We start from the raw sequence: 26,792 nt of genomic DNA, 5'->3' as shown, positions 1-26,792 counted from the left end.
ATTTTATTTTAACGTAGTTTTGCTATCGCGTGACCGGCAGCACAATTGTAGAAGTTCGTCGCAAGCAGTGGCCTGTACATACAGGTACCTTTTCCCATTGTTCAAATCTAGGTATGTTACAATAGTTGAAATCCATCAAATACACCAAAATGCAGAGCAACGACTGAGTAAATACTATTTGGTTAATTAATGTTGTGTAATTTCTAAGATATTTACTGGAAAACTTAAAAAACTAAACCACAGGTAAAAAACTACGTTACAGTGTAAATTTCAATGGAAATTTACATAACGAAATTTAGAAACAATGTCGTAGAAAAATTTTCCGACCGTCGCCGTCGGGATGCCACAGACAGACCACATACCACAAGCATATAGATAAACAAACGGAAATATGAAGCTTGTCATGTCGTACTTTATGAACAGTAAAATCGATGCCTATGTTAGGTGTTTCTCAGTGTAGTAATTTAAAATAGAGTTGATCTTGAGTCTTCATAGACTTAAAAACTGTAAGTTAATTTACGTTTATAATATTGGTATATGGAGATTTTTTCTTACATTCATATATGTAGCTAAAAATGTACTTTTCTATTTTCATCATAGTAACACGTTAGTAACAACATAGTTTGTTTGATATGTAAATCCCTAGTTACAAACATTGTTACGTTATGAATGAAACTCTTATTAATAGTATAAATACTTATTACTAAGTAATAACAGTTTGGAGAAATCACTAAAATTTTTATATCCTGTTAAAAATGAATTCTTTCTTGGCTAAAAAAAGTTGTGAAGTCATTTGTTTTACTTTTATGTTATTTTTCTGTTCTGTAAAAAACCCAAAATTGTTGTCAGACAAATAAAATATTTAGGCGCGTCTAATCCTGTAAATTCTTTCCATTTGATGAAATACATATAAATCTTTGACAGTGATATCATGGTTACTTTTTTTTAAATAATTCTTGAAGATACTGTCTATATTAAGTATATTGTTTTTGTTCAGATTAATTAAGACTAATTTATGTAGATTTGTGAATGCCTTGATTTCAATAAATTCGATTTGATTTTCAGGTAGAATTAAGGCAGATAATAATTTTTGCATATCTTTTAATGTATTTTCAGCAATCGTTTGAACATTGCTTAAAGTAATCCATAATTGTTCTATTTGGTTTAGATATGCAAAGACGGTTGATTGTTCCATACCAGTCTCAAATATACCTACATTGTTCTAAATACAAAATTTTAAGGAAATTTAACTTTTTAAATTGGTTTCTTCCACTCTTCTGACAACGATATTTGTCACGGAGAGTTCCATTAGTTTAAATTGATTGTCTAGAGAGTTTTCATTAATTTTTGTCAGTTTGTCAGTCAATATATTTTTTATTGAAGCTATGATTTAACAACTAAATGACAAACTTCAATAACACTCGTAAGTTATAAGTTCTACTTTTTTTTTTTAAATAAAACCAATGCCTATTTTATTTATCAAGAGGTTTGCTATTCCTTCAGAAGAATTAATTAGATCCACTTTGGCAACGTTTATAAAAGTGACTCCATTACTTCTAAGCATGTTATAAAACAAAAGACGATAATCAACAACCAATAATAAATACAAAAATTATTTTGAATTTTTTAGAAAAGTAAGGTAAAAATTTTAAAATCCACATCTTTGACACAGCGCTTGAGCTTAAAAATTCGTGACTGGAAGTTTTAACTCTTATCAATTATCTCTGTTTCTCCAAAATAATTTGAGAGTAGGTATAACGTTGTCGCTGACTAATTTTAAAATTCACACCAATAAAAAAAAACGTTCGATGAAAATTTTAACACCTGTTTTGCGTTGGTAATAAATAAAGGTTTTTATATTCCGAGAGTAAGTTGAATATCAACTGATACTCCTATAAAATAGGAGTAACATGTTTTTTATTTCTTTTTTTATAGGAAATACTTACCTACTATGACAAAACTGTAATGAATATTGTTTTCAAACAATATATTTATTATAATAATTAGATGAGACATGGATTAAATATTAGAAGTCAACTTTTCAAATTTTATTACGCACATATACATTTTTTTCAGCTTTGAAATGTATATAGTGTACATTTATACAATCACAGAATTCGAGTACACACATTGTCATGTTAAGAGTTACAGTATTATTTACAATATAAGATTTTAGACAAAGAAAACAAATTTATGTTAAACTATAAACGCTTGAAACAAATTATTTAAATAAATACAATTTATAAAAATACTGTTATCTAGGCACTTGCGATGTTACAGAGATATAGAAAGTGGGGTACCGAAATTAACGATTCAGAACTTTTTTTATTCTCGATACATTAACATCTGTAAGATTTATGGAAAGAAGTTTTTCCGAAGAAAACTTATTCATATTAATGAAAAAATTAACTAAGAATCTATTTTTAATTTTCTTTGTTTTCTTTTGCTTCCCTTTACTTACGTCTGAAAGATTGATATTTTCATCCTGTTCCTTAGGAATCTTTTCATCGAAAATGAGCGAATTTTTAACAATACCCTTAGTTTTGTACAATATTTCAACAGTTTTCAAGAAAATTAAAGTATTTTTGCAGCCCACAATTTGAAAATTCTTTTTTAAGTTTTCCGAATTTTGTTGTAGATATGCTACTGAATTAATAATTGTCATTACAAACATTACTCCCACAAACACTCCAAAAACGAAAAGCAAATAGAAAAGTGGAGTCATTTCTTTTATATCAGTTAAAAAGTTGTTTGAGTAATTGATATGATCTTCTTCCCATATTAAGTAAAATATATGAAAAGTAGCACCAAAAAATACTATTAAAGTTAAAATATAGAACAAATACGTCACAAGATGAGTGACAATGTTAATTAATATGGCATGAACCTGTGGAAAGTTTGGATTGAATTGCCAGAATAACTGAAAAGAGACCGTCATAAATATCGTTGCTATTAAACCTAAATGATATTTAAGGATGTTACTTGTAAAAAAAAATGATACAAATATCAACGTCGCAACGAAGATATTTACAATTTCATAAAATTTGTTATTCAAACTGAAAGTTAACCAAATTCTAGCACCGTAGATAAAAGCTAAAGGTAGAGCTAAATAATTCAGCAAATTTAGATTAATGAAAGACAAAATGCTAATTATATAAAAGATTACGTGAAAAATAAACAGATATTTGTAAGTAGGTTCTGCGAGTTTCCATTTGATATTGATAAATGATGATATGAGCGGATGATTTAACAAATCATACAGCTTGGGCGAATTACATATTTTATCAACTATCGTAAGTTCTGAACTTACCCACGTGTCACTCATATCTATTAAGTTCCGATAATTTAGCGCCACCTCATACTTTCCGTTATTGATATGGTTATAACCATCTGGCAGTATACATTTGTTGAAGTAATTTTCTAAATCTTCAGAAGATATGTAGTCTAAGGGGCACTTTTTGGAATTGTTTTCAACAATTAGTGACGCACCTCTTTGAAGAAGAACTTGAATTGCCTCAGTACTTGACAAGATAATAGCATAGTGCAAAGGTGTATTTCCATTGTTGGACTTTAAATTCACATCCAAATTTTTATACTTCAGAATTTCATCAAAATATTTTCCTTTTATGTGTTTAGGGCGACCACGCAAAAATATTAGAAAAAGTGGTTCATCAATAACAATCTTGTTCGTATTCAGAATAGCTTCGAAAATTTCTGGATTATTTCTTCTTGCTGCTAATTCTAGAGGAGTCTTGGGATTCCTTTCTGTGGTCTTGCATACATCCACTCCCTTCTGGATTAAGAACTTAGCTGCTTCTTTCAAGTTTTTTTCACAACACAATTGTAAAAATGTGTTATTTCCGTCGTCGGCATCCAAAAGTTTTAACAGTTCTTTGGACTTCATGAAAGATTTCTCATCGTTATTTATTAAGAACTTAAATAACTTAACTTTGTCGTTCTCAACCGGAGATTTTTCTTTATAGTATTCCACATCATTAAATTGAAGTATTCTTAACAAGTCCTTTACACTTAAATCGGAGTTTTTCAGTTTTAATGACGCGATGTCAATTGTTCTTGTTTCAAGAAGTATTTCGATGCACATTTTTAAATTTCTTATTGCGAGGTCATCTTTTACAACTCTATTAACATGCCTGCTGTATGAAGTGACGAGGAAAGAAATGGGATTATGAGAAAAATAATCATTTCTGTTGACGTCTACTCCAGCATCTACCAATATTTTCATGCATTCCGGATATTTTTCGTCAGTAATGTCACCATATTTAATTAAAAACATAAGGGAAGTATCTCCTTCACGTACTTGATTAATCCCTTCAGGGTTTTGTTGAAGAATATTGTTAATGCAATACTTCAGTTTGTCTGTATCACACTTCGCAGCAGCAAAAAATAACAACTCGTTCACATTATCTTCTTCCATAAATAGCAGAAAACCACTGTCCATAACCATTTTAAGAGCCTCGTTGTTTTTGGGAATTCTTCTGGAGAATCTTATCCTTGGAATCAGCGGTAGAAAATTTATTAAACCAAAGTTGTACCGAAGAATTTCTTTATTTTTTAGAATAATCTGCTGAGCTTTCTCGAGTTCGCCTTTTTCTAGATGATCTAACACCAACTTTGTTTGTTGTCGGATGTGAATTTCTGTGGCTTGGGTCGACATGGTCTAGAAAAAAATGGGATATTTAGTTAAATTAACAATATTAAAATTGTAAAAATTACCTTTTTTAGTCGCACAGCAATAATAAATAAATAAATAAATAAATAAATACAATAGAAACGTTCTAATAGCCGATGTAGCTTTCACTGAGACGTTTTATTGCAAACGTTGTTTATATCTAAGGTAGACAAATTCCAAGATAACACATCAGTTTTCGGAAATCTGCGTCAAGACGATTGGTTTAGATAGTGGGACGATGATTAGTTATTTTTATGTACACAGTGTACTTATAAAATGAAAAACAGTTAGTGCCTATGGATAAATAACGACACAATACAAAAAATTATTCAAACATTTTCTAAAAGCAACCATTTGTAGTCTAATTTTTTATTGATTACTGAGGTTTCGAGAAATTGAATTATTACTCAGCAATCATTGTAATCGTACTGATAAGATTTTTTGTGTTTATTGTTCCCCAATTTCCTGAGAATACTACGTAATACCTACTCAAACGGAAAATCATGCACTAACGTCAATTCTTTTGAAGACTTTATTCTAAGCCTGTTTTCGATGAATATAATTTTTATGTATACTAAGTAAATATCAAAAGTATGAGTAATCTTATTGGAACTTTGTAATCCAATCATAGATGTTTTACCAAAACTGAAAGAAAATCAACGTTCTTCCTGTAAAGATCATTATGTATGTTGTAGAGATGTGCCGACTGCAGTCGGCCGACTAGTCGGCTTTGTCAAAACCGGTTAAAATTAGTTTAATCGACCGAAAATTGGTGTCAAAGTGTAGATAATCTTCCGCTAGTTACGATTCTGAAATCGCCGTCACGATATATGGTCCAATAAACACGCAAAGCGAATTTAAAATTTCCAAAAATTTTCCAAAAAAGTGGTTAAAATTGGTTAAGTATTGTATAAACTGCCCTAAATTGTGTTATTCTTTATTTTTGTACTGAGTTACTACAAAAAATTAAATGTTAAAATTATCCAAAAAAATTTAACACATTTTTTGGAAAAAAAAGAAACTTCAGTTATTCCTTTTATTAAAATAAAACAAGTTTTTAAGGTAGTCAGAGAAACAGAAAAAAAAACCCACTGTCTGTTGCATTTATAAACAGTCGGCCGACTGTAGTCGGTACATCTCTAGTATGTTGACGAACTAAAGATTGCGATTTTTTTAAAAACGTTGTAAGATTGTGTTATTCCAGTAAATTTAAATGTGCGTAGATTATCTTTTCGCTATTGTACCTTTCAATACAAATTACTATATTACACAAACTCACCCAAATTAAAATGTTGTAACCTTTTTGATACGTACTCATTTGCCCTGTTTTGCTCTAGTTTGACGTCGTCCATTACCAGTAGAAAGAAAATGATATACAGGGTGAGTCACTAATTATTATTAGAGATACAAAACAAGTCAAAGTTGTACGGTTCTTTAGGGACTATACTCTAAAATTATTTTCAACTATACAGAGTGTTCTATTTTTAAGGCGTAACACACAACTTAGTATTTTTAAATGTAATACTCCACATATCTTTATTTCGATTGATTATTTCTTACCGTTTACAACCACAGTTTACTTTTGAAATTCCACTACGATGTTGCCGCGTTATTACAATTTTCTTAAAATTTTTTGGCAATGGAAGTGTTCACAAATCGCAGTAGGCTTCTTTTTAAAGTCTGTCTTGCAATATTTTGTGGAAGGATAAACAAAGATATGCCTGTGTTGTGGCATGAACTATATTTCAGTTTTTTCAAATGGAAAAAAAGTTAAAAATCGCAGGGACTATCAACTTTAAATATAGAAAATACTCAGCGAAAAAGAGAATAAAATATAAAATAAGATGCAGTAATAAAGTATAGGTGTTCTATTTGAAAAAACTGAAATATCGAGATTTGAAAATTGTAATAATGAAAGCATTTTTTTATAAACACCTTCTATATCAAAATTTAATCTTATATACCACAACAGAGTGCATACCTTTTTTTATCTTTCTACAAAATGTTGTAACATAGATTTTAAAAATAACTCTACTGTGATTTTTTGTGAACCTTTCCATTGTCAAAACGTTTCAAGAAAATTGGAAAAACGTGGCCACGTCGCACCGTAATTCAAAAACTAAACCGTGGTTGTAAAGCCTAGGAGGTCAGTCAAAAAATGCAAAGATATACAGCGTGTTTCATAAAAAAAACGAAGTAGTGTGTTACGCCTTAAAAATAAAATACTCTGTATAATTAAAAATAGTTTTAGAGTATAAAAGAAAAAGTCAAAGAACCTTACAATTTTTTTAATAATAATAACAATAATAACAAGGTATTTATTTAGCTAAAGCTACAATTTTGTACATAGGAGCTTAATATTATTTAAGGAACTATACTATACATTAAATTAATACAAGTGGATAATAATAGGGCATGAATGTATCCTAAATATAAAAGTAAAGAAAAATGGAATTATATTGTAAATTATTACTAAAAGTATTATACAAATTTAAAAGTTATTAATTTCCTCAAAGGATTTGTTGTATAGTAATTTCCTAACTTGACGCTTGAATTTTTTTAAAGTTGGTTGACTTTGTATACTCTCTGGTAACGTGTTATATAGCCTGATGCCCTTGTAAAACAATGAATTTATTGAAGACTGTTTTTTTTGACGTTAGATGTAAATTACCTTTTTGTCTCGTATTATAACTATGTTTTGCCTTCATATATTGAATTATTTTGTTCAAATACTCAGTCCCATATTATTAATTAATTTGTGTACCTACTAAAATTAAGGTCTGCAGCTTAATGTATCAGATACATCCAACCACTTCAAGACTCTCCTCATACCAGATATTCTTGTATATCTACTGCACTGTAAGATAATTCGCATTCCTCTATTTTGCATCTTCTGCAAGCTTTCCATGTCCGTTTGGCACAGGAGATACAAAATGGTTGGGCAATACCTAAAATGTGGTAATACAATTAAGGCACTAAACATCGACAGTTCATTCCTAATTCGCTTTAAAAACCCAATTTTTGTGACAATTTTTTAATAACGTATCTGGCATGCTCTCTGAATCTCAACTCATCGTCTATTTGTATTCCTAAATATTTAATTAGCTTAACACGATTTATATTTTGGTTTCCTATTTTAATATTTAACTTGAGTCTATTATAATTCAAGGAATCCATTAACACTAGCATTTTCTCATCTAATGTATTTAAATCTTTGCCTGATAGGAGGAGTAAAGTATCATCTGTAAATAGATGGATAGTGCATTTGTCCATAGCGTTTATTATGTCATTAATGTGTAATATGAATAATATTGGACCTAGAACGCTTTCTTGGGGCACCCCATATTTTACATCTACTGATTCAGAAAGAATATTGTCACATATTACTCTTTTTGTTCTGTTTGTTAAATAATTTTCTATCCATTTTATTACATTTCCGTCTATTCCTAACTATTTTTTCGAAAACTCTACTGAAATCTAAGAAAACTGCAATTGTGGTTCTGGTGTTTTCTATTTGTTCCTTCATATCTGCTATTACATTTTGTAATGTTGTTTCACAGTTGTGTTTTTTTTTCTAAATCCAGATTGATTTGCAACTAGGATTTTGTTGTGATCGATAAGTTTTAGTAACTGATTGCAGTGGTGGCTCGTGACGTTTTGAAATGGGGGGACACAATTTGTTTGATGAGTTAAATATGAAGATATAAAACAGGTTGCTATTACCAACTAATAGACGAAATTGTGTGGGGAAAATAAATACAAAAATACATTCAATAAAAATAAAAAAAGAATGTCTCTACATACCGTTTTGCCTTCAGCCAAAATTTTACGTTCATGGCATCTAAAAGTTCATTTTGGACAGTTTTAGGCGTTCGTTTAAAAACCGTTGCTTCTTTCAAATCAATCAGACCTCGAAATATACCTAGATTTTGTGATTCCTTACTTTCGTCATGTCCACGTAAAGCAAATTCAAACACTCCACACAATTTATGCACGTTACCAATCGGCGTAATATATGGTGATTTTTGTCGATCCTTGGTTTATTTGCCCGAACATTATTAATATAAGCGGTGTGTGGTTGTTTCCGAGTGTCTGTATTACCGAGAAGATTATCCAAGAATATTTATTTTAAGTATTCGCGCAGAATGAAAATTAAAACCCGCGATAGTAACTCAATCCTGCCGAGCACGGTCGCAACAGGACTGCAGTCCAGGTGAATCAGGCGCCTAGGACGTGAGGTTTCCATGGCAGCGGTGTAATTACAATACAACGTCTAAATCAGCCATGATTCGGTTTCTGTTCCTGGCTTTTATCAGCATTTCATCAGAAATAACATATCATATATCCAAGACACGTCTTTAGATGTAAGTGGATGTAAGTTTTGATACATTGGAGCGAGATAAAAAAAATTGTTTTGATAATTCTGACACAAAAATTCTCCGGATAATTTTTTAAATATTGCAAATTACTATTTGTCCAGTGTGTTTGTAGACGTTGTAATTTTGGGGGGCACACCTGACCTGACCTGACCTGATCGGACTGATTGTACACTGCCGTCTCAATTATTGTTTCAACTGTTGGTAACATATTTATTGGTCTAAACTCATTCTGTTTGATTGTTCCTTGTACTTTTCTTATAGGTACAACTGTTGATAATTTCAATTTTTTTGGTATCACACAAATAAAATAAAGATGTGTTTACTATATGTAATAATGGTTCTGCAACTGCATCAGTTGTTTTTTATAATGTCTATATTAATATAATCCGGACTACCTTTACTTTTTAATGACATAACAATGTTTTTTAATTCTCGCATGTCAAGTATTTTGAAGTTATTGATCGTGATATTGGACTCTTGAATTTTCCATGTTTGTGTTGGTTGTGGAATGCTATTGGATAGTTCATCAATGCTATTTATATAGAATTGATTTAACTTTTTTGCTATTATTTCTTTTTTATTCATTATATTTCCTGAAAAAATATTTCACTTATGTCTGTATTACACTTCTTTGATCCTAATGATGTTTTTAGAGTTTTCCACATTGTTTTTTGATTATATTTATTTCCTCCTATCACAGTTTCCTAATATTCAGCCTTTTTTGTTCTTATTAAGCTAACTACCTTATTTCTATGTGTTTTATATTCTGTCTAGTCTTCTTTATTTCTTGTAGTCTTATTTGGTATCTCTTTCTTTAATAGCCTATCTTCACTAAACTAAGTGACTAACTTCACTAAACTAAGTGACTAACTAACTTATTGGTGCAACTACATCTAATATTTTTTCAATATTCGTAGTCAAGTTTTCATATTTGGTATCAATATTATTGCACTTATATGTATATACTTTGCCACTGTACTAAGATTTCCAGCAAGTTTTTGGTAGTTAATTTTTCCCCTATTGTAGAGAACGTTCTCTTTTCCACCGGTTTGATTTTGAGATGATCTAAATAGTTGATTAATATTAAACTGTGACCAGTAATCTTTGGTTCATCGAGTACGTGTACATTGCTTTCTTCATTGGTCAACACAAGATCAATGGTACTTTCACTTGTGTTGGTTATACGTGTAGGTACGTCTATCAACAAGTTGTAGCATATCATATTCCTCAATAATTAATCTCTTTAGTTTGTTTCTGTAAAAATCATTACTGTCAGCCCAACCAATATTAAAATCTCCTACTATTACCCACCATATTTATACATTCTCTAAAGCTTCATCTAGAATTCTAGATGTTCCAAGAATTCTGCAATACTCACGCTTGGAGAACGATATAAACATGCAATTATTACTTTCCCAACCCCTTTTACATCTAAACTTATCGCTGCTACCCAAGTGCTTATCCCCAAACCTTTTTCATATATGTATTGACTTTTATGTTCACTTCGTATATAAGTTATTACACCACCAGTATGTCTGCTATACGAATTATTTATTTTATTATCGAGGAACGCGCAGTTCGTGACTCGCCCTGTATAAGCATAAAATACTGGTGAATTTTTCTCAACTGCGAATTCAGATAGCAATAACGCAAAGTGACAAAATTGTCCGTAAAGTTTATCTAATAAAAATGCTGCATTTCGACTACTGCTTGGCAAATTTAGATTTTAGATTTAAACTTTTACGAACTTATTAACCCTCGACCCAAAAAGAGAAGAAGCCTTTGTGTGTCTACGTGTATTTTTGTGCCATCGTAGCTCCCAAACACAGTACAATTGGTCATTGATTAAACTGGTATAGGAATTAGCTCGGTTCGCGTCGACCGTCGCAGCGAATCTTAACGAATTTCAGACTTTTTAAAGGTTCATTTTTTTTATGTCGGGAGTTTTTTACTATTAACACTTATTTTATTAGTTTATTAAATAGGAGTATAGTTTTGTTAAAATCACCATCAAAATTGCTTTTTATTTTACGATTCCACAGAATATGCAATCTGGATAGAATCTAACAGTGATGTTAAACCCAGAAAAAATACAATCAAAGACAACAATAGATTTTTGAAAACTTGTCTCTAATAGAATAATTTTCGTCTTGTCAGATTATATTATCAATTTGAAACTTTGAGCTGAAAGTGCAACGATCAAAAATCTGTGGTTGTCTTTGATGGTGTTTTTTATTGCTCTCTCGGTGTAACAGTTTTGCGAACATTCCATTTAAAATCCGAAACTGTGGAAATTAAGTTCTTATAAGTTTCTTAATGGCATCTTAAACCTTCATCATACGCACAGTTTAGAATTTGCGTATACTGTAATTAAGCCAAAAAAGTTGTTTTAGCTTCTGTAAAGACGAAATTTTCCATTCTGGTGAAGACTGCTAAAAGCGATATTTTATTCTACAGTAACCTTTCTGGTATTTTAACAGTCAGTGTGACACGTATAGTTCACAAATAGTGCTGCGAACATTACATAATTAAAATTATCAAGTGAACTGCAAAATCCTGATTTCGATATATTTTCAACCTAATATAAATGTGCCCGTAGTAGATTTAGGCAATTTAAACAGACATTAGTATCAAAATTTGTGTTGTACTCAATACGTATTAGAATTGAGATCCTCACCTTCCAAAATGCTTTTAGGAAAACCATATGGAAGCAATATCGGCGTAGCGTTGAGCAGCTACGAAAAGCAGGCAGGAAATTACCCTTCGCCGTTCGCAATATGTCAGACAGGACAAACATTGACGTCAGCTTGTGTAAACAATGTACTCATTATTACATGTGTCGCGCCTCTGAAACATTGACCGTAAAGAAATTGAATAGAAAATTATTGTCAATTATTAACTAATTCGGAGATACTAAGTAACATTAGATTTTATTTTGAAGAAGTAAAAGTCAAAGCTACACGATTTTGTCTTAGCGAACGCTATCGTGCAGCTGCAGATCTACATGTTGAGTTTTTCCATTTTCCGAGTAAAATGACGAAACAAAGAGTCTTGAAAGTTTAGTGATTTTGTCTAAAATAGCGCCGCAGTGGCAGGCAGAAATTAATTATTTCTTTCATTAGTAGAAGTTTATTAATTAAGGAAGCGCTTCAGATTCGTCTTGTTGTTTGTTCAGCGTCATCTCAACCCTTTGCCTCCACTTGGATGAGACCAACTTTAAAATGGAAACTTATAAGAACGGCTCGCACAACAAAATTAATTATGTATCTCTAAATGGAATATTCATTCACTTATGTCAATATGAGGCTTATTAAAAATTATAATGTTTTTTAGCTCGTAAAACATTTCTACCTCGCAGTCATGTTGTTAAGAGCTCCTTTCGTTCTCTTCAAGTTAGACTATATCGAAAGCTACTGTGCTTTGAAAGACATAATATGTTCGTCTTAAACTTTGATTTATACAACTAACACCAACTCGTCGAAGAGAAATTTTAATTTTTCTTTGATGATTGTACGTCAAATACATCCAGAGCTTGATTTAAAAGGCGTAGCAAGCACGCATGTGTATTAAGCACATATTTGATGTTTGCTGTGGAATCGCGGCAATAAAGAGTGAACTAATACGAAATAATCGCATTATTGGCGTCGTGGCGCTTTAGCCGTCTCTTTCTAGTTCGTGCATTAAGATATAGAGGACGCCAAAGGTTCTGGTTGTTGATTAGATCGTACAACAGGTAACAGTCAACAGGCTCAAATATTTGCAAATCCGTCTCGAATGTAAATATCCTCGTCTAAACCGGGTGGATCTGTTGTTACAATGTCAGACAATGCAGCTAATCTACCTTTAATTTGATAGATGTCTAGATTATAGGTTCTTTCGGTCTTCATCAAATGGACATGCAAAATTTCAGGCGTGTTTCTTGATTATTATACAAGCTTTGCTCGCTCAAAAAAATAAAAGAATGAATCTTACTCGAAGAAACACAAACTGAAAGTTTATTTCAAAATAATGATGTAAAAATATTTTCAGTTAAAATTTAGTTAGTAATGAAATTAATTGAACATAAAACTATAAAATCTCTACTGCAACAACGATTGTTTCGTAATAACTCTTCTTGTTTCTTATTTTTAAGAAGAATTGTATGAGGAGCGGACTGACTTCAAGTATCAATCGTGGTCACAATCCTTGAGCCCGTGATATAATCCTTAGCTAATTTTAAAAGCTCTTCACTTTTTTTTTTACTTATTAACTACCACAAAAATTAAAATAAAACAATTTTGTAATTTAATAGTATAATTTAATTATATAAATATAAATGGTTACATAAATTATTTATTGGTGTCAAATTCTTACTTATCTTTTTCTTTTTTCATGGTTTTCCTTGGTTTGGAGTCGAAACTGCGTGTTTCATTTTTAACACATTTCGCTTTTACTTCAGTCAACATTTTTGAAATTTCCTCCAATCTAGTTAAAATTTCTGTTTCGCTGGGTACTTTTGCTAATTTATAATAATGACACCTTATTTTGGTGAAACATTCATTGTCCACTTTTGAGGGAAATCCCTCTTTTTCCTCAAACTGATTTCCCTTATTTACAAAAAAATTTACTTCACACTTTTCAGGGTTGTGGAAAATGTGCCCATGGTCGTTTATTCGTAAAAACAATAAGGGGTTTACAATATATTTTCGAATTTGAGATAAATATTTTATAGTGTAGAGATAATCTATGAATAACATAAATATGATGACATTTTTAGAGGCATTGATTTCTGAGTTTTTCTCAATTCTTTCTATGTCAGTTACTGCAACACCAGTCCAGAAATTAACTATAACTAAAGCCATGCTCATAGCGAAAAGAAGAAATAATAAATAGCCAACAAAACCAGAATGATCAAAGCTACCAGACTCTTCAATATTGAATTCCCCAGTTGTCATAATATAAGTTCTAAAAATTGACGTAAAGAAATTTTTGAAAAATTCATCATCAGGAAATAAAATGTGAAAGCCAATGCTGAAGGAAATTATTATTAGAGAGAAAAATATTAAAAGTACAGTGAATGTTTTAAAAACTTGTTGTAACATAAGCGACCATTTCGACAGTTTTGGATGGTAGCCAGCAGTGAGTAGAAATGAAATTGCCATTTCTACGAATACGAATGCACGAAACTGATTTTGGAAAAAACTTCCAATTAAAGTTACTATTAAAAGAATTTCAAGGGCGCCGTGTAGTGCGGCTCGTTTTAATGCAAAGAATACAGGAGCTTTGTTTTTAATTCTAAAATACAAAAATATTGGTGCTTTTAATATAATATTAACAACAGCAAAGAAAATACAACACGAAAATTCCTCCGTGGACGCTTTAGGAAGACGATAAAAAAGTAAAGATAGCACTATGAACATAATTGCTTGCAAGAACAATATAATCCAAAAATAAATCTTGATTTTGAACCATTTTAAAGTGATAAAAGTGTGAATGAACGGATGTGTTAGAAGATGTTCTAAATTGGGGTGTTTGCCAACCTTTGAAACAACTTTAACTTCCCTCGAACTTTTGTCATCAATCAAACAGTTAAAGCGAAACTGCATTTTGTAATTAAGATCGCTGAAGTAGGGAGTATAATTATCTAAAGCTAGACAAGAGTCAAAATATTTTTCAAGATCTTCAGAATCTATAATGTCTAGAGCACTATAGTCAAGTTTATTTCTTACAATAAGAGATGAATGCAGCTTGAGCAAATTCTGTATCGCCTTCTTATGAGAAAAAATAATGGCATAATGTAAAGGAGTATTTCCGGTTTTGTCATACGTAAAATTGGGATCTAATTTTTGTGATTCTAGCACGAGTTCAAAAAGTTTTACTTTCATTGATTGCGAACGCCACCTAACAAAATTATTATACTGTTTTTGTCTGATTTCTGTTTTTTTATGTTTTAAGATTTCTTCAAAAATCTTCTGGTTGTTGTTCATTCCGGCCAGTTCTAAGGGTGTCAGATAATTCAATTTTGTTGTTCTATTTGGATCTGCTCCGTTTTTCAGTAAAAACTGTACAACAGGTAACATGTTGTCCGTTTTCTTACAGGCAAGTTGTAACAATGTATTTTCCCCATTATCTTCATCTACTAGTTTTTTGATGTCTTTAAAACCCAAGAATTCGTCTGTTTTGTTTTTAATAATCCAATAAAACAACTGCGTTTTTTGATCCATGGTACTAAACTCGTATTGTTCAACGTCGATTTTCAATTCCTGTGAAAGAAAATCCAATGTTTTCTTGTTGTCAGGTTTATAAATTCCTTTTCGTAATAGCAATCGTGCGACTTCTCGCAACGCTTCTTGTACATTAGGATCGTGCTTATTATACTCGTGTAAAATACCAACGTAGTCAATGGCTGTTTTTCCTTTGATGTCAAATATGTTGATGTCGACACCCGCCTCAACTAAAATATTGATGCAATTAAAAAAATTTTCGTTTTTTGTGTTTCCATATTTTAATACGAAAAGGATGGCAGAATCCGAATACCTTGTTTGATTAACGTTTTGAGAATAAGTACTAAAATCTTTCTTCAGTTCTTTGAGAATTTCTTGCAGTCTTGTTAACTCAAATTTTGCAGAAGCAAAAAATAATAATTCGTTGTTATCATCTTGACAGTCATTGTAAGAATCTAGCAACAATAAGTCTATTACGTTGTGTCGAAACTCATTTCTTGTTTCTGCTTTTGTAAGTGTAGTTTCGTTTACTGTCTGCAATGCTGGAATTCTTTGTAAGGGTGGATTATTAACATAAAGTTTTCTTATTTGGGAGAGATTTTTTTGATCACATGCGTTGCTGATAATTCTAACGATTTGGTATATGTGCATTAGTTTGGTTTTCTTCTCCCCAATTTCTGAAAAAAAAGTAATAGTGTTTTACAAGTTAGTAATAAATACAGTAAAAACCAAAATCATGCACTAATGTTATAAAATTTGTATACGTAAAGATGGCCTAAGCCTTTTATCAAAATTTAGAGCAAGTGTAACTTACGTTTTTAACATAAAAAGTTACTTAGACAGAACTTCCTTCACCCATGAAGTACATTCAAACAGATCCAGTTTTCTGCGGATTTTGTTTTTTTATGATAAGTTAAAGTAAAGATACGTGTGGAAGTGGATTATTCTAGAGATGTTCTATAAAATAATTTGTACACTTTAGGCAAGATTTATCCCATAAAATTTTGAGATGACGTTATCAACTTTTTGAAAGAGACAAATTTTAATTGACAATTTACTATACTTATGATAGCCTTAAAATTTTTACAAGATTTCAAAATATTCAGTTTTGTGGTTAAATTGTAATAATATTATTTACTTTACAACAAATCTGTCTAAGTTAAAAAATTAGGTTGTATTAATAAATCAAAAATAAAGAAGTCAAATTGTTGGTGGGGATGATGAGAGAAATGTTGCTTAACATTTTACCAACTACACGATAATCCTTAAACACATTCACAATTTTTACAACAATCGATCTAGTAATTTTGGAGAATGTATGTCCAATAAAATGGCCAATAGACGACAGACCGACTTTTTCTGTCTGTCGTCTTTGTTGATATTTATCAGATAAATAGTCTTCGAAGCTATTGAAAATTTTATAGGTGTTAAACCAAAACTTGTCTAATCATCCCTGCCAATAATTTGATGACATTACCTCAAAAATTTGCATGGTGAATGCTATTTAAACTTTATAAAATAAAATACTCCTGTACTCGTGCTGTATGAATCCGCCTTGATTTTTTTTACTCTAGGCATCCAGATTTTTACAAAAAATAAAAACTCAAAAACATTTTACAATAAAATTTAAGGTGCAAAACTGCAAAACGGAATGCTCGCGGAAATTTCGGAAACGTTTTAAGGTTGTCCAAAGTGAGTAAATTGTTAGTCAAAATTTATCTTGTATACCTTCCTCAGAAAATTGATGTCATCTCAAAATTTTGCCGCATAAATTCTATCAAAAAGAGCAAAATATTCTGAATCTAATCTTGTGACCTATCCATGCATTCATATTTTTTTAATTTATAGGGGTAGGTGTACAAAATTAAAGCAATGTATTAATTTTTTGAAGAAATTGGATTTGTTGGACTATATTTCTAGGGCGAGTAAAGTTCTGTCTAAATAACCTTAGATCAATTTTTACCATTTGTAATTATTTTTTTGCATACAGATTTTATCACTTTACTGCTTTAACATTGCATGTATTATGTGTTATTGTTATTACACTAAAATTTACCAAGCCTCATTTATCTTGCTGGATAGATTAATATCGTTAGTAATTTACCATTTGATGCCACATTTATTGTTTTGATTGGTGGATTTTAGTTCAATGTAGATTAAATTAATAATGGTTTATGTGCATTTAAATATTTCACGGGAGAAGCTATCAAAAATTAATAAGCAAAAGGAAAATCGGTTTAGAGTTTCTAGGAAATCTTTTATTATTTCTCGAGCGTAAACTAAGAAAGTACTGAAATAGGGTCCATCTGGCGAATGTCTACTTTCATGCTTTCTCGACGTTTCATGACCCATAAGTATGAAAAAATAGGTCTCCCGTTTCCGTCTGTCTGTCGTCTTTATAGATTTTTATTAGACAGATAATTTTCTAAACTAAGAGCTGGATTGTAGTCAAAATTTATCTAAATGTTATAAATATAATAGCTGTTAAATAAAATGTTTCTAATTATTCCCACCAACAATTTTATTTACCTCAAAACTTTGCATGGTGAATGTTATTTAAATTTATGAAGCAAGTAAGTAAGTTTACTCCTGTTCTTTTTACCCTAGGGATCCAGATTTTATAGCTCGTTCATTGGAGGGTGTGCTAATAACCGGGAGGTCGTTGATTCGATCCCCTCATGGACCACTTCTTTCCTTACACTGTAAGTAGTACTTTTTTCCTAAAAAACTGAATATGTTTGATTGTGCTTCAGGGCCGAAGAAAGTTTTGTCTAATAACATGAAACCTTTTACTTTTAACTCGGTTATTATACTTAAAAATGCCAAAAATTTTATCTAGACACTTGGTATTCGACAACAATAACTCTATCAACCGATAAACAATTTCGGCAAATTGGGCACATCACAATCTTTTCTCGTGTTTTGTTTATTTCTCTAAAATGTGTACATGATTTGTAATCTGTAATCGAGCGCTATTGTTTCACGAAGTTTTAAAAAATACACTAAATAATCGCAGACTAAATTGTGAAATTTCACGAGTTGAACTTTTTTTAGAATAACCAATCGCTACATGTAAAGTTGAAGGTATAGGTGGATATTAAATCATGAGTAAAACACTGTATTCCGCACAGTCATTTAAAGTGAGGCCATCTTCACAATCACAGGAAGTTTGCGAAAGCATAAAATGTATACATAACACAACACTATATCTTTTATCTTTTCAAAGAGGTATGAAATGTCAAGAAAACACAAAATTATACCTTCGTCCAATATTTTGTTTTAGTCACCACTTTAGCAGTACCAGTAGAAAACCTAACACTGTGTATTTAATATACACTTTTTTTTGCTCAGAATGGGAGTACTCGGGTCACGTAATTTATGTAAAAGAATCTTAAAATTCCCATGAGTGTCTGAACGTAGCATTCATCACGGTCACCTGTTGTGACGATGCGTAAACCTTGACATTACATGCTTGCATATACTGTATATAAATACATTGTCACGATCACCACAGTTCTTATTATTAAACAGCGAAAGTTCGTAAGCAGAGAGATAGTAAAATTTTAAGAAATACCTGTGGGGGATATGTCCAGCAGAACAGAACCTCGCTCCATGTTTTAATATTTTTCATGCAGCCCCGGCGAACAGTCGCGGATTAAAGATCAAAGAGTACTGTGTCAATATCAGATGATCAACTCATTCAAGACTGGTTTTAAAGCAAAAATTTTTATGAGGTGTCTGATAAAACTAAACATTCGTTGCTAAAAGTGCTGTGGCCGCATGTTTAACCGGGGAATAACCACTGTCTACTTATTATTAGTTGGCTAAAATTGGCTCCGCAACACACTGGTCGTTCAAACCAAATCAGCACGTACACAGTCTAAATATAGTACAATCAAAATTCAGGAAATTCGCGAAACTCGGATTAATTGTGACTACAGCGGTCTTTATTGTCGTCACAGATAGATAAGTTATCAGAAAAATGGGTGGTGCATTTTAGTTCGGAGAACATATTAGATGATTTTTAAATAGTAGAGCTAATAATGACCATACTAATCGAGAGGTACGTGTCCGAGCCGGTGACGTATACAACTGTGTTTTCACAATTCATGGGAACGTACGTACGTACCTTGTGGAAGGAAACCCAACAACCTTGACATCCATTTGTAAAACTACAATATTTTTTAAATAAAAATTTTCTACGTGATGTGATAGTTTGTTTGAGTTGAAATATAGTGAAAATTTGTGATAAATATGATTTTTTATTTTTAGAGAGTTTGAAAAGATTACTACGAATGCGTTCTATGTGGTTAACCTAATCAACAACAATTGATAAGATAAGGTTATCATGTTGGATGTAGTGGGTTTCTACGTGTACAACGCTTTCTTTAGAACGAAAAATTGTGTGTATCATTGTGTTAAATTAAGCAGTAAGTTGTCGTTTATTAATTACAACGTTAGTAATATGTGTGTGTATATATGCGTAAAGCCGTTGAAATCAACAAAATTGTTGTGAGACCAGATAAAACAAACGCTAGTCGTAAATATGTTCATGTATTTTTAGTTACATAATTTACTGTAAGCTCACGCTGAGTTTGTATATATAAATTCATTTAGAACACAGCTTTGTTTTTTTTTTGGTCGCCTTAAAATTATCAGTAAAATAGAAAATTTTACGGTAGTGAATAAATATCGTTATGCTTTGTATTTATTTATGATAAGAGTCTGTAAAAAGTGGTACTAATATTTTTGAATTTGGGGAACTTGAACGAAATTCTTATAACTAATATTTTGATATAATATAAAATCTACGCCGTTTTTAAAGCTGGACATGTGTGACTTTATGTAACAATTATCGTTTGTTTCGATCTGTTGAGATTTCTTTCAGTTTATTTTTTGTTAAAAATAAAACACTAGTACATTTTTTAAGAAAATTCATTTCAATTTTCCGCAAATAGCAAAAAAAAGTTTAGTTCAGGTAATCATAATCTTTAAAAAAACACGTTTTTACATAGTGTCATTACACATTGCTACGTCAAAGAATAAAATATGAAAAAAAAGAATCTCAGCAAGAAAACTTAAACAACGAATAATAATTTTTTTACGAATACTCTAGTTAAAATACTAAAATCCTCCAAGTTAAAATAAATTTATTAAATCATTGGCAAAAAAGCGTTATTAAGATGCATGTTTCAGGTGAGATTTATGTACTCGATATAATTTTGAGAGACTTTCGGGGGGTAAATGTATTATATTATTTTGCCCTACATAGTGTAGCACTAAGAATAACAACACTATTTCTTCAAAATTTCTTAAAAAATCCTTCATTTATTCCTGTGTAAACAAGGCTAAAAAAATGGAAACATATTACAGCACAAACAACATTCTGTCTCGAGCTTTATTTCTTAACAACGATTTATTGAATACATTCAAACAAGGTTATCAACTTTTTAGAAGGAACGAATAAATCATTTTTAATCGATATTTTGTAGGTTTTGAGATAAACTGTGGAAATATGTTTTACACTAACCTTGATGCGAAAGATATTGATAAGCTATTTAGGCAATAAAGTTTTGTGGGAACGAATAGGAAAATTTTATTGGCTTTATACTACCTTCACGAAATTTTTAAAACACTAAAATAGTTTCGGAGATTATTTGTCCAACAAAATCGCCAGCAGACAAACGACAGACAAGCAGGCGGAAACGGGAGACTAACAAAATGCATGATATTAGACATTCGTCCAAATTCTCTTATCAGGAATACTTACTCTTTAACTGGAAAAATCGGTACTTATGATTTGACGCTCAATAACATCAAATATAAAGTCTTCATCGAAAAGATCTTTATGATAGAGCTTTCGAAGGAATTAACGTCATTGCATGATTTTGTGGCATGATTTTATAACATTCTCAAGAAATTAATCAACAATATAGATAAAATATAGCATCGATAAGGTTAAACTGATATCTAGGTAGGTACTTAGTTTTTTGAAAACCCTCTTATCAAAAACAAACGTAACAACAATACGTATAAGATACACGGAAATCATGGTTTTGTCGTTCCTAGAATCTGTTAAGGAGTAGGTGAAAAAACTGCAGTTATTTCTTTACGGTTCAAAGACTGCAATAATATTTTATAGTGTGTTCAGATTTCTATTTTTGTTAAGTTGAGCGAGATCGTTCTATTTTATATTTTTGCGCCTATTATGTTTACGTGTTTATTGTTATAACCTTGTGATAATAGCAAGGTCTACCGTCGAAATACGAAAAGCAATATACCTTTATCAGTCATTAATTACGGAATTAAGACTTAAAAACAAGATATTACCTACTTTTTGTTTCTACGAAATTTTTTTGTCTTACTTATCTGGTTATTTATCTATAATCACTTTTTGTTTTCTAGTCCCTAGACGATAATAGGTAGTTGTAGTTATTAATTTTCTTGGTTCTCTAGAACTGCGTGACGCAGATTTGTCAAACTTATAAACAACCACTGAAACAAAACGTCTCAGTAGCTGTTAAATCAGGGTATTAGATTGTTCTTAATTTTGTACTTATTTATAAAATTATTGATTTAAATATCTGTGTACGAACAAAAGTGGTAAATTTTTTCATGTTAATATTGACAATGTAGTTAATCATCCCTCTTTTTTTAGGTCATGTCTACTGAAGCTAAAGAAATACATGTCCGAGAAAAAACGAAGCTAGTGTTAGACCACCTAGAAAAGGCCGAAATCGAAAAAGCTCAGCAGATAATTCTAAAAAACAAAGAAATCCTTCGATACAACTTTGGTTTAATAAATTTTATACCGTTGATTCCAAGGATAAGATTCTCCAGAAAAATTCCAAAAAATAATGACGCCCTTAAAATGGTCATCGACAGTGGCTTTCTTATATTTACGGAGGAGGACAATGTGGACGAATTATTATTTTTTGCTGCTGCGAAGTGTGATATAGACAAACTGAAATATTGCATCGACAATATTCTTGAAAAAAATCCTGAGGGGATTAATCAGGTACGTGAAGGAGACACTTCCCTTATGTTTTTAATTAAATATGGTAACATTCCTGACGAAAAATATCCGGAATGCATGAAAACATTGGTAGATGCTGGAGTAGACGTCAACAGAAATGATTATTTTTCTCATAATCCCATTACTTTCCTAGTTGGTTTATACAGTAGATATATTAACCGAACTATTAAAGATGATCTCGTAATACGAAATTTACAAAAGTGCATCGAAATACTTCTTGACACAAGAACAATAGACATCACGTCATTAAAACTGAAAAATTCGGACACAAGTGTAAAGGATTCCCTGAAAGCACTTCAGTTTAAAGGCGTGGAATATTACGAAACAAAATCTGAAGACGAAAACGAAAAAGACATCTTATTCAAGTTCTTAATAAACAACGATGAGAAATCTTTCGTGAAGTCCAAACACGTGTCAAAATTTTTGGATGCCGACGACGGAAATAACACACTTTTGCAATTGTGTTGTGAAAAAAACTTGAAAGAAGCAGCTAAGTTCTTAATCCAAAAGGGAGTGGATGTATGTAAGACCACAGAAAGGAATCCGAAGACTCCTCTAGAATTAGCAGCAAGAAGAAATCATCCTGAAATTTTCGAAGATCTTCTGAGTACGAACAAGTATATTATTGATGAACCACTTTTTCTAATCTTTTTGCGCAGTCGCCCTAAACATATAAAAGCCAGATATTTTGATGAAATTCTGAAGTATAAAAATATAGATGTGAATTTAAAATCCAACAATGGAAATACACCTCTGCACTATGCCATTATCTTTTCAAGTACAGAGGCAATTCAGGTTCTTCTTCAGCGAGGTGCATCACTAATTGTTGAAAATGATTCCAAAAAGTGCCCTTTAGACTATATATCTTCTGAAGATTTAGAAAATTACTTCAACAGATGTATTATACCGGATACTTATAACGACATCAACAATGGGAAATATGAGGTAGCGTTAAATTATCGAAATTTAATTGACATGAATGAGACTTGCATAAGTTCTGAACTTACGATAGTTGAGAAAATATGTAATTCATCCAAGTTGTGTGATTTATTAAATCATCCGCTTATATCGTCATTTATCAATATCAAGTGGAAACTCGCAGAACCTACTTACAAATATCTTTTTATTTTCCACGTAATGTTTTACATAGTTAGCATTTTGTCATTCATTAATCTAAATTTGTTAAATTATTTAGCTTTACCTTTAGCTTTTGTCTATGGTGGTAGAATATGGTTAACGTTTAGTTGGAATAACAAACTTTCTGAGATTGTAGATATCTTCGTTTCTACCATCATATTTGTATCATTTTTTGTGCCAAGTAACATTCTTAAATATCAGCTAGGGATACCAGCAACGATATTTATGGCCTTCTCCTTTCACTTATACTGGCGTTTCAATCCAAACTTTCCACAGTTTCATGCAGTATTAATTAACATCTTCACCCATCTTTTGTCATATTTATTTTATATTTTAAGTTTAATAGTATTTTTCGGTGCTGCATTCCATATATTTTGCTTAATATGGCAAGAAGATCATACAAATTACTCGAACAATTTTTTCAATGATATGAAGAGCATGTCTCCGCTTTTCTACCTGCTTTGCGTTTTTGGAGTTTTTGTGGGTGTAATGTTTATAATGACAATTATTAACTCTATAACATACTTGCAACTTAATTCGGAAAATTTAAAAAACAGCTTTCAAGTTTTAGGCTACAAAAATACTTTAATTTTTTTAAGAAACGTGGAAATTTTACGTAAGACTAAGGGAAAGGGACTAATTAAAAATCCATTCATTTTTGACGAAGTTGTTCCTAAGGATCAAGATGAGAATACAACTGTCGCAGATGTTAACAAAAAGAAGCAAAAAAAAGCAAAAAAAGTTAAAAATAGATTCTTAGTTAACTTTTACGTTAATACGAATAAGTTTTCTTTCGAAAAACTTCTTTCCATAAATCTGACAGATGTTACTGTATCGAAAATAAAAAGAGCTCTGAATCGTTAATTTCGGTATCTCCACTTTTTTTGGTATATGAATGAGAAGATCCAAGACACCCTACACTGAAGTACCTGGAGAACAGTATTTTTTAAACATTGTACAAAAAGAAGGTTTTTTTTCGAGCGTTTATATTTAAATTTAGAATGAGTCAAAACAAAAAAGTATTGTTGAAAGTTCAAAGGGAAATATATCTGCTCGAATTTTTTGACTGTATTCATAGAATATGTAGAATCTAAAAAAGTTTGTATTTGTATAATAAAATGTATACAATGTGTCCTCTGAGATTTAATTTGTCGCCCATCTAATTGTTTTATTTATTTATAGGCTGCCAAAATTCGGAACGTCTGGAAATATTTTAATTAATCAAAGCAATATCTTTTTACCGCACCTCGTTTGGTAAATCTTACAATCTTCACAATTTTTGAATAATGTTTTTGTTGAAAAGTATGTCTGAGAAACAACATTATTTGAGTTTCAATAGTATTATAATAGATAAGGAAAATATCACGAATATGTTATTTTGGCCACTTTGTAGAATACAAAAATATAAATTTCTGTCTGGACTTGTCGGCCAACTTCTAGTGATTTTATCAGATGATATGCATTCAGTCTCAAGTTTGAATTATTGTACATATTAAGATAGGCAACACATAATATTTATATGTACAAAGTTTTTCAATCTTATAATTTTGTTACAAATTGTCAGAAATAATTTTTAGTAGGATGTTGTGCTGGATCAATACAGTATAATATCATAATATCAGTAATATCAGCACTGCATTTATAAACATTTTTGAAATATACTGTGTAAACAGTGAACAAAATGGAAACTACATGTACGTATAGAGAATTGTTATAGAATTTCGTCTAGATCTACATCTATATCAATCTACCTTGTAGTGGCGGAGATCACTTATCCAATAAAATCACCGACGGGCAACAGACCCTAGACAGACGACAGATAGACGGAAATGGAGTACCTACTTTTTCATATTTTACGAGTGAGGCATAAAATTGTATTGATGTACAGCAACTAAGACTTTGTAGAAATTCTACCCGGTGAAAAATGGAAAATATTTTCAGAATCAGTTTGAAAAAGTAGGCACGGAACATGCAGAAATAGCTTGTAGGCCAGTGATTTAGTAGCACAATGTAACAATTTTTTCTCATTTAACCTTACATTTGTAGTCAATAAATTTTGTAAATATGTTTCAGTCAAATATAACTAGTAATTATTTTAAATTATTTATACAATATTTGATAGATTGAGTAAACTCGCTCCTTTTTCGGTAAAGCGTAATCCATGCACAAATTAGTGTGTATATTGTGTTGCATATGCGCAAGGTAATTATAGCTTGGAAATTGAGTTAAAACGTAAAAATTCAAACGACAGTAATTGTAAACATACATCTATCACTAAATATCGACCACTGTTAGGTTCAGTTCACACATACGCAAGGCCAGTGGGTGGTGTTTGATTGATGAGTACATTGTTTGGACAAGTTCCATGGGGCATTTGCTAGCTGGGCCGACTGGTAGAGTGTTTACTCAGTGTGAGGGTGAAAACGGGGATCTCCCTATCAGCCCTGTTCCTGCTGATAGTGCGAATGCACTTCGACAGATAGCGGAACATTTCAGAAATACGCCATGAATATTTTAACATGGTTTATTGAATACTGAACCAAATTATTACAAATTTGTTTTACCACATCCATTTTCCTGTTCGTCGTCCGCACTGTCTTCTCACACCGCGATGTTCAACATCTTCGACTCCGTCACCAGTTAGAGGATTGCGGCTCATATTAGAAACGGAAACTATTGATTCTCTAGATTTAGAAGATTTGCTACCAATCTCTTCGATATTTTCTGCTTCGTGTTTTTCATCGCCAGCTGCACGTGTTTCAGGGAGCTCTGCATGGTCATCAGATTCGAGAGTTTCGGGTGAAGAATCACAAACGGAAGCAGTGTCGGTGATTGTTGCATCGTTCGGTTCATCAACTTTAGGGCAACCAAACTGAAACACATCACTTGTGGTAGGATGGCGCCTATTTATTCTTGAAAATGATGAACCGTTTACTGAGAAAATTTGGCTACCGTCGTTTTCACCAAATTTAGGTTCTTTCAGACAAAAGATATCGCTTGAATTCCGCATTTTGTTATCTACTAGATAGATTGAATAAATGTCAAATATGTAACTGACTTGATATTACTTTCGTATTTTGTTATTTATTCCGTCGTTCGGGAAATAAGAACAAAAATTCCATTGGGCCAAAGTCTACTGAACAAGATATCTATCTTATTGTAAACAAAGATAAACTAGTGTACTAAAGGAGCAACATTTCGTATAGGTCAGAAATTTAATAAAATCATTTTGTGAAGTAAGTTGTTTAGAGACACGATTTTCTAGGACTAGTTTATTTTTCAAAAAGGCACAAATTGTTTCACTGCCGACTACATGTCAGGTACTGGGGACTACATATATTGTCTAC

At 31.3% G+C, this 26,792-nt stretch overlaps 3 protein-coding genes across 9 annotated transcripts in view; 1 reads left to right on the top strand and 2 right to left on the bottom strand.

Moving 5' to 3' along the window:
* The first annotated feature begins 418 nt into the window (after positions 1–418).
* On the top strand, positions 419–24,577 carry LOC135133896 (transient receptor potential cation channel protein painless-like). 4 transcript variants are annotated; one of them, XM_064062438.1, is made up of 2 exons: positions 419–506; positions 21,931–24,577. In XM_064062438.1, the coding sequence occupies exon 2, from the start codon at positions 21,934–21,936 to the stop codon at positions 24,307–24,309; it is 2,376 nt and encodes a 791-aa protein (XP_063918508.1). In that variant the 5' UTR covers positions 419–506; positions 21,931–21,933; the 3' UTR covers positions 24,310–24,577. The 4 variants fall into 4 exon arrangements, with proteins under 4 accessions (XP_063918508.1, XP_063918504.1, XP_063918506.1 ...); XM_064062434.1 differs by lacking the exon at positions 419–506 and adding an exon at positions 17,936–17,974; XM_064062436.1 differs by lacking the exon at positions 419–506 and adding an exon at positions 19,598–19,702.
* LOC135133897 (transient receptor potential cation channel protein painless-like) overlaps positions 2,034–26,792 on the bottom strand; it is a 152,423-nt gene continuing 127,664 nt past the window's right edge. The window contains exons 2-3 of the mRNA XM_064062439.1: positions 4,735–4,783; positions 2,034–4,678 (exon numbers count right to left, since the gene is read on the bottom strand). Of these exons, the coding sequence (XP_063918509.1) occupies positions 2,306–4,675 (2,370 nt within the window). The 5' untranslated portion in view covers positions 4,676–4,678; positions 4,735–4,783 and the 3' untranslated portion in view covers positions 2,034–2,305. The remainder of the gene's footprint in view (positions 4,679–4,734; positions 4,784–26,792) is intronic.
* Positions 13,354–19,447, bottom strand: LOC135133894 (transient receptor potential cation channel protein painless-like). Of its 4 annotated transcripts, XM_064062433.1 has the most exons (3): positions 18,847–19,277; positions 15,586–15,949; positions 15,484–15,502 (listed from the first exon to the last, which is right to left on the bottom strand). In XM_064062433.1, the coding sequence occupies exons 1-3, from the start codon at positions 18,884–18,886 to the stop codon at positions 15,499–15,501; spliced, it is 408 nt and encodes a 135-aa protein (XP_063918503.1). In that variant the 5' UTR covers positions 18,887–19,277; the 3' UTR covers positions 15,484–15,498. The 4 variants fall into 4 exon arrangements, with proteins under 4 accessions (XP_063918502.1, XP_063918501.1, XP_063918500.1 ...); XM_064062432.1 differs by lacking the exon at positions 18,847–19,277 and adding an exon at positions 18,533–18,780 and having other exon boundaries at positions 13,354–15,949; XM_064062431.1 differs by lacking the exon at positions 18,847–19,277 and adding an exon at positions 19,402–19,447 and having other exon boundaries at positions 13,376–15,949.

The sequence above is a fragment of the Zophobas morio genome, unplaced genomic scaffold, assembly GCF_036711695.1.
Source record: "Zophobas morio isolate AGI-343-1 ecotype UQ-CSIRO unplaced genomic scaffold, CSIRO_AGI_Zmor_V1 ptg000023l, whole genome shotgun sequence".
NCBI lineage: Eukaryota > Metazoa > Arthropoda > Insecta > Coleoptera > Tenebrionidae > Zophobas > Zophobas morio.
The sequence above is the reverse complement of the archived record's forward strand: the minus strand, read 5'-3'. Positions and strand labels throughout refer to the sequence as shown.